This window comes from Pantherophis guttatus, chromosome 5, assembly GCF_059756535.1.
Source record: "Pantherophis guttatus breed Tessera chromosome 5, ASM5975653v1, whole genome shotgun sequence".
NCBI classification, from domain to species: Eukaryota; Metazoa; Chordata; class Lepidosauria; order Squamata; family Colubridae; genus Pantherophis; species Pantherophis guttatus.
In genome coordinates, this window is record NC_142067.1 from 359,318 (window position 1) to 370,383 (window position 11,066).

At 57.1% G+C, this 11,066-nt stretch overlaps 1 protein-coding gene across 1 annotated transcript; it reads right to left on the reverse strand.

Moving 5' to 3' along the window:
• Positions 1-315: 315 nt before the first annotated feature.
• On the reverse strand, positions 316-10,014 carry CNGA4 (cyclic nucleotide gated channel subunit alpha 4). Its single transcript, XM_034426371.3, has 5 exons — positions 9,435-10,014; positions 6,832-6,945; positions 6,301-6,407; positions 2,908-3,903; positions 316-1,629 (listed from the first exon to the last, which is right to left on the reverse strand). Exons 2-5 carry the CDS (start codon positions 6,873-6,875, stop codon positions 1,229-1,231), a joined length of 1,548 nt encoding a protein of 515 aa, XP_034282262.1. The 5' UTR covers positions 6,876-6,945; positions 9,435-10,014; the 3' UTR covers positions 316-1,228.
• Between the last annotated feature and the right edge of the window lie 1,052 nt (positions 10,015-11,066).

Genomic DNA, 11,066 nt, shown 5'->3' on the forward strand with positions numbered 1-11,066 from the left:
AAGATACATTCAACCCTGGCTGCTCTTGAGAAGGCCAGATCCTGAAGATGAAACTCAAACCCTTTGGCCACCTAAGGAGAAGGACGGACTCGCTGGAGAAGAGCCGAATGCTGGGAACGATTGAGGGCAAAGGAAGAAGGGGACGGCAGAGAACGAGGTGGCTGGATGGAGTCACCGAAGCCGTCGGCGTGAGCTTCAATGGACTCCAGGGGATGGTAGAGGACAGGAAGGCCTGGAGGAACGTTGTCCATGGGGTCGCGATGGGTCGGACACGACTTCCCGACCAACAACACAAAAAAGATACATTCACAGTGCTTTGTTTGTTGAAGCTTGGAGACAGCAGAAAACAAAAGTATTTTATTTACTACGTATCAAACACTTTGGCCAAAGAAAAGGCTTTTTTACATTCTTCTTGAAAGTTAAGGCTTATGGCAAGTTGCTAGCAAAACATATGAAAGGGAAAGAGAAATAAGGCCAATTAAAATACCAGAAAGCCGCCTGAGGTGGCCGAGGGCTGCTGAGGTGCAGGGCCCGCAGATGGCTCTCTGGACTTCTGACCTCCATCTTCCTCTGTCCAGAGCCCCCACAGGGGGGAGCAGGGAAAGTGACCAGGGCCCAGAAGGGCTGGAGACCTGGTGTGTGTGTGTGTGTGTGTGTGTGTGTGTGTGTGTATTTGAGGGCTGTCCTAGAGCGAATGGGAGGAATTCTTTGCGGTTGGTCCAGAAGAAAGACAAACAATGGCAGCCGATCACAGTCAGGACGGTGGACGAGGGCGGCTCTGGGGCTGGTGGACTCCCCTTTGAAGAGAGGCTGTCTATCGGGAATGTCACCCTCTAGCTGACCTCCAAGGCCCCTTGTGAGCCTTACATTACATGAGTCTACCAAGGCCCTGAGGCTGCAGGCACCTTCATTGGCTGCCCCTCTCCAAGACCCCATACAGGAGCCCTGGGGCGACTCTGTCCCCACCCCACACTCAGAAAAACAGGGAGGGAGGGAGGGAGGAAAGCAGGAAGGATGTGGTTGTTGGGTCAGGATCCCACCCCCCACCAACACAGCCTGCACCCAGGGAACGTTGCTCTGGGTTCCTTTTCCAGCTAGCCTCCCTTCCTGCCCCCTGCATCTGAAGTGGAAGACTCCAGATCCAGGAAGGCTCTTCCCTAAAAACGGCTCATCCCCCAGCAGAAGCTGCAGCCCCAAGGCCAGCTGGTGAAAGGGCGCAGGGGGACACCTAAGCCTCGGTCCCCTCCTCTGCGCCATCCCCGTTCCCCTCCCCTTCCCCCCAAACCTGCACCTGCCACTCCAGGCGCTCCAGGCGCAGGGCGATCTTGAAGGCGCTGGACTCCAGCCCTGCCAGGACACGGGCCAGTTTTGTCTGCAGGGCGTCCAGCCCGTCCTCCAGGGCTGCCGTCCGTCGCTCCTCCTCCTCCTGCTTGGCAATCTCGGCTGCCTCGGCATTGATGTCCAGCTTGTTCATCTTGAGCAGGATCTCCCGGCCCTTGGCCTCCATCACCGCCTTGGCATTGGGGAACTCGGCCAGCACCTCCTTGAGGTCCTCCTTGGAGAGGCAGAAGAGGTCCGAGTAGCCGATGCTTTTGATGTTGGCCGTACGGCGGTTCCCGGATTGGTTCCCTGAGGGGCGGGGAAGCAGGAAGATTCGGGAGAGGCTCCTGCACGTGCTAAGACTGCAGCTGATTGTACTGCATATACCTGACCAACCTGTATATGCGGTACAATGAAGTGAGCCATATGAGATCTGTACATTGGGGAAACAAAACAAACACTTCATAAACGCATGGCACAACATAGGAGAACAAACCCATCAGAACAAGATTCAGCAGTCCATTTGCATTTAAAGGCCAGTCTTTTGAAGACATCAAAGTCCGCATTTTAGATAGAGAGATTTACAGAAGGGTCAAAGAGGCCATCTATGTCAAAATTGAATTGACAGAGGGGGAGGGATACAAAATCATCTATCTTGATACAGATAAACCTCCAGGTGGCCTCAACAACTCTCTGAAAGAATGCAAATGACCAGCTGTCTGCTAGGAGTATAAATCCTTCCATTCCCAACCATCCAGTCAGAGTTGAAGAAGCTTCTTGGATGAGAAGTGAAACATCTTCAAAGAAAAACAAGGAAGACTATTTGCCTCTTGAAAAAAACACCTTTGGGACAACCAGGACCTGGATGACTGAGAATCTCCACCGACATGGGAAGACTCTAGAACTAGAGTTCGAGAGAGGCAGTGATAATTGAATCTTGCAGGCCTCTCTGTGCTTTACCTCCCCTTCCTCTTATGCCTGTGATGGACCACAGTAATGCAGGATGGTTTCCAGGCAGGAGGGGTGCATTTCAGGGAGGGAGGGAGGGGAGGCAGGCAAGAGACAGCACAGTCTGGAGCTGGAGGTGTGAAGAGGAAGAGATTTAGGGCAGCCTAGGATCGCCCAAGATAAGAAGCCGTTGAGAGTAGTAAGGGTTGAGTCTGCCAAGATTCTGTCTACATGCAAATAATGGACTGAACTTTGGCTGGATTGTTTTGCATCATTCTTGGGTTAAGTCTGACAATCCCCAGTCAATCGGGGAGGAGTCTTTCTGAGCCACTTCCAAATGTTATCTTGTCTCCCAAGACTTAAGGAAAGTTTCAGCTCCCTTTGCTTATGCGATGGCTCTTACAAACTTCCCTCCAGGTCATCTCCCCAATTCTCAACTGTGATGTCCTCAGTAGGCGCCTCCCCTTCTGGTCAGTGAAAAGCAGCACTGAACTGCTGGAGAACCCGAACAAAGAGATGCAACAGGCATGTTCTTCAACCCCCAAAGGAGGGGACCCTCACAGTTCTCAACTGGGGGATCTGCTCCTCTGCAGCTCAGGTGGTACCCTGCGGGGATCCCTCCCCTTCCCCTCCCCTCACCTTTGATGCTGATGATGCTGATCTCTCCAAAGTACAGCCCCTCCCCCAGCACAGCATACTGGGTCACACCATCGTCCGCCACCACGGCCAGCTGCCCTTCGCGGATGAAGTACATCTCCCGGCCGATGTCCCCCTTCCGGCACACATACTCCCCGGGGCTGTAGACCTGTGGCTTCAGCTTGAGCACCAGCTCCTCCAACAGGCTCTGCTCGCAGTTCTGGAAGATCTGGACCTTGCGAAGGGTGGGCAGGTGGACGCTGATGGCCACCTCGGCTCGCAGGCGCTCGGGCAGGTGCTGGAGGATCTGCAGCTCGTTGGTCATCTTCTTATTCATCTGCAGGTGCTGCTGCCAGTCAACCACCCGGTGCTGCAGCTGCCGGCTGATCTGCTGGGAGTGCAGGTAGTCCTTCACTAGGTCGTAATTGGGGTAGAAGGACTTGTCAGCGTGGTTCATGTTGGAGATGACGGACGACATGCTCCCCATGATGGTGGCAAAGCCCATGACGGCCAGGAGGAAGTCGATGGCCATGAAGAGGAACTCCTCCTCCCGCTGGGGCATGGGGGTATCGCCCACCGTGGTCAGGATGAGGGTGGAGAAGTAGAAGCTGTAGAGGTACTGGCGAAGGAGCCGGTCGAAGCCGGGCAGGCTGCTGTTGGGGTAGACCCACTCGTCCGTGCCAAAGCCGATGAAGTCGGAGAGCGCAAAGTAGACACAGCTGTTCCAGTGGATGGTGACGAAGATGTAGAGCATCAGCTTGGAGATGCGGAAGGAGTTGGGGTGCGCTGTACGTGTCTCGATGCGATCAAAGGCCTCAAACAAGCGGGGGCTCCGCAGAAAGCGGTTGGCTCGGACCGCTGGCCTGTCCAGCCCCACGTACAGGTAGAGGAGGTCAGTGGGCAGCACAGAAAGGAAGTCCCACAGGAAGGACGAGGAACACAGGTACCTTCGGGAGATCTGGGCACGGTCTTGAATCAGGGACCCTTCTTCCAGGAAGCCTGGCAGAGAAAGGGGGGAGGCATCAGCATGGGGGGGATAGGAGAGGTGCTTGGCAAAGGGCTGGAGGAGCCATTCTGCTGCCCCACTTAAACAGCTCCCCTCCACAGTCATGGCTGCTGCCGGTGTCTGCTACCCATGAGCAAGTCCCTCAGAAGAAAGTCCCCGAGCAACCTGTTGTGCCAGCAACCTCTGGCAAGATTGCTTGGAGAAGCCAAGGAGATGCACAGGGAATCCCCCAACTGGCTTTTCTGGGCATCTGTGTGTGCCCAGATAGGAGAAATGACCAGCCCTCTGAGGAAGGGAGTCACTCAGAGGTGGGTTTCAGCAAGTTCTGACCAGTTCTGGAGAACCGGTAGCGGAAATTTTGAGTAGTTCAGAGAACTGGTAGTAAAAATTCTGACTGGCCCCGCCCCCATCTATTCTCTGCCTCCCAAGTCCCAGCTGATCGGGAGGAAATGGGGATTTTGCAGTATCCTTCCCCTGCCATGCCCACCAAACCACGCCCACAGAACTGGTAGTAAAAAATTTTGAAACCCACCACTGAAGTCACTGCCTGCCTTGATCCAGCTGGACTGGAGGATTCTTCCCAACCCAATCTAAGCCTTTGGAGGGGGGAGGATTCTGGAGAAAGCGGTGGGGCTTCAGCTAAAGGAAGAGCTGGAGCTCTTGTGTGAAGTCACGGGACAGGAGCTGCCTTGGTCCCTGGCTAACTGCTCCCCACCACATTGGGGGTGCATCACTCCTGGCCCCTTGTAGGAGGGCAGAACCACGTGATCAGGGCAGCATCCTGGTGGGCCACCAGCACAGGTGGGACGGCGTCCTGCTCCTTCCATAACGGGCAGTGCCAGTCTGGGTCCTCCGGGGTTCTCTTGGTCTCATTGGCTGTGATCGAAGCTCGGCCTTGGCTGGTAGGGCAGCTGCGGGCCTTTGGGGATCAGGATGCCCTGGCGAAGTGTTCTGAGGGCAGCGCCCAGCAACTACCACCGGCTCACCCTTCAGGCCTTGGTGGCTGGCTGGGGCAGGGAAGTTCAGCGGCAGCAGGACCATATGAGGTCTCCTCGGGTAACCAGCTGGGATCTGGGCCCAATTCAGCCTGGACCCTTTGAACTGTGTTCAAAGACCGAGGAAGTGCAGCACCTCCTCTGTTGTGGCTCCTGTCCTGGGAACATCACCCCACCAGAGAGCCCACTGGCTCTCCCACTGTGGAAGTCCTTGAAGACCTAGATGGGGTTATTTTCCATGTTTTCTGGACATGCAGCCTTCCTGCTTCCTTTTTTTTTGCTGGCTTTGTATTTCTGGCCTGTTAAAGGGCGCCCTCTGCTGGCTGATTATTTGCAAAGCAGCTGGAATTTAAGTAGCTTTTTTTGGAGTGGGGGGTGGGGGGGATGACCTGGATGTCTTTGTAAGTGTGTGTTTGGTATTCCTTTTGGATGCAAATCTCCCAGAATCCCGAGGACTGTCAGCCTGGGCAGCCAAAAGGGCTCAGCGCTCCTGTGCAGGAGAAAGAGGCTGTAATGCACTACTCTAGGCAAAAATTCTGAAGCTGCCCAGGTTTCCTTGCAGATGTTTTGTTACCCAAACTAGGTAATGAAATGTCTGCAAGGAACCTCCCCCCAGGTCAGAGAACACACACCAAGGACCCTTCATTTCAACCCTGAGCTGCAAATATTCTCCTGTATCGGTTTGCAGACTCTGCGCCCCACTCTTCCTCTTGGGGGTCAGGAAGTCTGGCATGCATTGCTTCTCTCCCACCCCAGAGAAAAGTGGGGTGGGGGAGAGTGCTCTTCCAGAGTCCCTTTGGGTTGGCTTACACCCATTAGTGAGCAAACCCATGGACCGCCCATTACCAGCCCCCCAGTGCAGACTCCGCCTCCCTCCAAAGCCAGGGTCTCCTCCCAGAGGGATCACGCTGGGTCACGCTCCTCGGCCTGGCATCCCAAGGGCTCAGGACTGAGTTGGGGGGGCATCTGCAAACACTTCAGGGGCAGGAATCATAACCCAGCACTTCAGATCTGTGATCCCGAAGTTCAGCCGGCCCAGGAGCCTCGGATTCCCCCCAGGCCTGGGCTGAGCTTTGGGGGTTGCACCCCCTGGCAACTCTATCCTGAGTGAGTTCAGAGTCGCCAAACTAGGTGCAAGGTTTTGGGGAGGGGGCGGAGGAGGCCCAGCCCACTTGGTGGGAAGATCAGCGACAAGAGGCAGCCCTCCATGGGGGGAGCAGGAAGGTCACCCCACCCCCTCCTCAGGCCCTCCACTTTGACTGTGGGGCAGCAGCATGTGATGGAGCCCTCCAAATTCTCCTCCCTCCAGATGGGCTCCCTGCCCCCCCCCGCTTCTTCAGGGCTCCCAATTGGGCAGCTCTGGCCTCCTGAGGGATGTCTTTCTACCCCACTAACCTGTATGGAAATGCACCACAATGTCCAACAGGTAGAGCAGGTCGCAGAGGTAGTCCAAGGCCAGCCAGAGCAGCAGGTACCTCTGCTGCAGTTCAGGGAAGCAGAACCTGGGAAGGACAGGAGACGCATGAAGGCCTCTACACCCCCCCACCACCACTCCAGCTCTGCCCCATGGCAGCGGCCATGCTCCCTCCCTCCCTCCCTGGCTGAGCCGCCCTCTCCATTCTGCAACACACACCCCCGAGCCCCCACAAAGGCCTGTCCCCTGCTCTGCCTTTTTGGGCTGCCCCACACAAGGGTCCCCCTGCTCTGGGCCGGTCACCCCTTCCTTCCTCCTCCGCTGGAAGGGCTTTTGCACCTCTAGTTTTTCTGACTGCTCCTGGCTTGGCCGATAAAAATGTCCACCTTTGATGGGGAGGAATTGAGTTGGGGTTTTCTTGGCCCTCTGCTGATTTTGGACGCAGTTCAGGAGCTCCTTTGCGCATGGCAGCTTGTGGCGGGTCAGACCCCCCGCCCCCTCTAGCGCCCTACCTGCAGATGAGGATGACCCAGTTGTAAAGGATGGGGGGCACCATCAGGATCAGCCAGTAGTAGTATTTGTCTCCAGAAGGGTCCAGGATGCGAGTCCCACTGCCTGAGGCCGTGCTGCAGGGGGGAGAAAGCCGGGAGCGAGAGACTCTTTGCGAGTGCCATTAGGGGGCTCGTGATCACCTTTAAAGCCCTTCATGGCATGGGGCCAGGTTACTCGAGGGACCATCTCACCCCACAAGGATTGGCCCGTCCCACTCATGCTGGTGGAGGAGGCATTACTGTGGGTCCCGTCAGCCCGATTATTCCAGCTGGTGGAGTCCAGGAGGAGGGGGGGCTTCTCTCTTGTTGCCCTCTGTAACATCTTGCCCCCCCCCCTTGGTGTGAGGTTGGCCACAACCCTCCTACCTTTTTGGTAGGGCCTCAAGAAGTGAGCCCAGAGTGGGGGAACCGTGCAATGGAGGTGGTGGATCCAGTAACAAAAGATCTCCCCTCCCCCCAATCTGCCGCCCCCCCCCGCCCTCCCTCCCTGTGTGTCTTTGGTTTTAATGCTTGATCTTAAAATTCTATGTTTTAACTTAGGTGTAACTGTAAGTAAGTAAGTAAATATAAAACTCTTAGGATCCACAATGGAAGAAGCAGGGCTGGCAAAGGACTCTGGTGGGAACCACTCCAGCAGGGGGCGTCCCAGACAGACACCCCCAAAGGGCAGTTGTGGCTCTCTCGCACCCCCACCCCTCGGGATGTGGCCTCCTTTCTTGCCTGCATCCTAGGCTCCTTTTTATGCCAGGCTCTTGTGAAGTTATGTTGCTGCCATCAGACCCCACATCAAACCAGAGTCCGCCTTAACAGTGCCTGATTTAAAGAAGCCTTCCTGCTTAGCAGTAGCTGTCCTGCTTCCCCAGGCCTTCTGCTGGTGGCCCACTCTGGTGGTCCTGAGGCCCTGGGACCATCCCAGGCATGCCGGGTTCCGTCTGAGGGCCCCTCTGCTTGTCACCAAGAGAGTCCTGCTCTTTTCAGATTGGCTCTCTCTCTCCACCCTTGGCAGGCTCCTGAGGGGCTTCCTCTGTGGGGCTGGAGCAGCCTGAACTGCAACAGAGCCCCCTGGAGAATCAGGGGGACGAGAGGGGTCCTACAGCTGCCTCTTCACGACTTCCTGCTTTGGCCCTGCCGGCTGCTGCTCCTCCCTTCCCTCTGAAGGCCCAACGGTTGCTGTGGGAAGGTGGGGGTCAGGTCCAGCCATCTCCACTCGGAGCCCCCGGCCTACTTGGGGATGCTTTCCTGAGAGCTGGGGGTTTGATAGAAGGGGAGGAAACAAGGCTGGGGAAGCCCCCATTCCTTGCCTTTAACACATGCCGTAAATTGGGTCAGCACCAGCTGCTCACTTGGCATTGGGGGTGAGGCCCCCCCGAAACTTCTGGGGGATGTCACATTTTAAGGGGGGACCCTGTGGCATTGCTCTGTGTGCCAGACTGCCCAGAGGTGTTGCAGGAGAAGGTCAGGCTTAGGCCACCTTCTCCTTGGCCTTGCCATCTTCCGCAGAGGAAAGGCCTTGAGAGGGCTGGCAGGGTCTGAACTCCTCTTCCTGGGGAGTAACAGATGCCAGTCTGCATGCCACCCGCACCCCAAAATGACCCAAGTTGCCCATTCCGCAGGTCAGGCAATCGGCACAAGCTACCTAAAAGTTAACCGCCAACCCGAAGAAAAAACAGCCGGGTGAAAACCGGGCACGGGGAGAAGGGAGAATGCTCGGTGCCACAGATGTTGTGGGAATGCACCGTTCGGGAAAGAGCCGGGCTCCCGCCGAGGACGGCAGAGATCGCCGGTGGTGGCCCGCTCTAGGCACGCAGGTCGGAGGGTCTCGTTGCGCGCCTTCCCTGGGGAAGCCCCCGGTCCCGCCAGAGACCCCGCGCTCCCCTCTGCGGAGGCTCCCGAGGGCTTTCTCCAGCTCGCCCTCAGCCCCCTCCGCGCCCTCCCTTCCCAGGCGCACGCCCAACACCGGCGGAATCCCCCGCGCCCCTCCCGCGCCCCCTTTACCGCGGGGCCTTGGGGTCGGCGGTCTCGGCCTTAGCCCCCTTCCGGGCTCCCTGAACCACCCCGTTCATGGCGCGATGCGGGCGGCTTCTGCGCCAGCGCCCCCCCCCCCAGTCCCTTGCGCGCCAGGCAGCCCGTGGCAACGCGGCTCCCCCGGGTCTCCGCCGGCAGGTGCGACTCTAAACGGCCCAATCAGGGACGTGGCGCGCCGGGATCCGGGGAGACCGGGAACGCGCAGGCCGGAGCACGAGACCAAAGGGGCAGCCTTCCGCGGAGAGCCCGGGGCCCGGCGCCCTGCAGTCCGAGCCGGGTTCCGCGCAGTGGAGCCCGCGCGCGATCCCTGCTCCGTCCCAAAGGCTGTTCCTCGAGTTAAATCGTGCTGTGGGTTTGCGCTTCGCACGTGCGGACGCACAATCGGACAGACAAAACCTGTTTTTGTGTTCTCAGCACGATCAGGGAACTTCGGCTACTACTCACATAGTGAGATGGGCGGATGAGTAAATACATCTATAAACGCATAAATACATGTATAATACATATATATTACACACACACACACATACAATACATACCTATATGGAAACACAGTCGGGCATCCTGTTTGCTGCCTCCCCTTTCAGTTGGGATCCAGTGAGGAGTCCTAGAATGAAGAGGTGGGTTCCTCAGTTCCTGCCCGCAGAGCATGTCCTGGAAGAGGCTCAAGGATGGCCTGGCAGAGAAACTGTGTTGTCTTCTTGGCAGCATGTAGTAAAAAAACTGCCCTCTCCAACCAACAACCACATTATGTGATGGGGGTTTTCTGCAACACTCTTCTCTACCAAAAGCCCCCCACCCCAGTATAAATTTAGCAGAAGAGAGAAGGGTGTGAATCCTCTTCTGGATCTGTTTTAAGAACAGAGGCACTGCCTCCCCACCCCTCCCGAAACCCCTCAGTGGTGCCTGCCAGGCCCCAGCCCCGCCTTGACCAGGAGAAAGATCAAGGGGCACTTCGGACCTTTGGCTGCTTCTTGGGAGTTCCTGCTCCGTTGATCAGGATCAGACTGAGCCCTTTCTCTTAGGCCAGCCCCCTCCCCCCTTTTGAAGACCCCCTGGGTCTTCCCTCAAGTCTTTCGCTGTGTCCAATCTGCCTCCAGTCTCCCAGGGAGCAGCCCCTCCCCCTTGCCTCCCCCTCCACAAGGGTCTTCAGACCCAGATGCTGATCCTTCCTGGTCACTCTTCAGACCACCCACCTTTTCTGAGTGATGGCTGGGAAGACCATGGCCATTGTTGGCCACATGGGTGGGGATCTCTGCCCTTAAATGTTTACCCTCCCCTCCATCAGAGCCCAGGGCGGTGGCATCCCACAGTGGGGGCTGTCCCATGGATTCTACCTCAGGGCCTGGAGGTTGGGGAGGGGGTTCCTTTTTTCTCTCTCTCTTCAGGAAGCCTGTAGATGCATCCCATGTGGCAGCTGGTTTTTTTGGGGGGGTGGGGGGTGTTTTCATGGGGCTATAACAAGAAATGAAAGCAAGGAAAACTCAAGGGTGCAAGGTAGCCCCCAAAACTCCCCGTTAAGCAAAGCTGGAAGTCAACAGGCCAAAAGAGCAGTGGAGGCTGCGTCTGTTATTTGGAGGAGGTGGGGGCTTCTTTTTGCCTGAGCAGAGCAGCTTTCCCAGATGTCAGTACAAGCCCCCCCCATTGACCATGGACATCTTGGCCCAGGTATGGGGGGGCGGCGCTTGCATCAAAGGCCTGAGGCTGCTGTCATTTGGGGAGGGTGGAGAAGTGGGTGTGATTCAGCCTTGAGGGCCGCTTCCTTAGACCACAGGATGTGATGCCATCTCCCGGTTGGGGCTGGGCACTATTTCCACAGCCTCAGGAGGGCCGTTCTGCAGAAAAGGGTTGCGCAATCAGGGCAGCTGCTCAAGGCAACACCTGGGTTGGCAAAGCACCAGGCAAACCGCTGTCTGTTGACCCCTGGGATAAGAACTACACCCACCCCGCGCGTGGAACCCCGTGAACACGCAGTTAAGAACGACCCCCGCCCCAGGCTGTGTAGATCCAGCCCCCTTGCCTTGCTCAAAAAGCTGGGTTCCCTCGAGGGTCGTGTCAGACGGGGCTCTGCCAATCTCCAGAGCAACGGACTGCAGTAATTGGTGGAGCCCCCCCGACTCCAAACGAGGCACACAATCCACGCGGCGCCCACAAAACCAGGCAACGGGGCT

What these genes read in the sequence shown, in the direction of transcription:
- CNGA4 (XM_034426371.3), bottom strand. Translation starts at nt 6,875, where the DNA reads ATGGTGCCCCCCATCCTTTACAACTGGGTCATCCTCATCTGCAG. An exon ending in TGGGTCATCCTCATCTGCAG is followed by an intron (nt 6,408 to 6,831) that starts GTAGGGCGCTAG and finishes TGTCCTTCCCAG; the next exon opens with GTTCTGCTTCCCTGAACTGC. An exon ending in CAGCATCATCAGCATCAAAG is followed by an intron (nt 1,630 to 2,907) that starts GTGAGGGGAGGG and finishes CCCGCCCCTCAG; the next exon opens with GGAACCAATCCGGGAACCGC.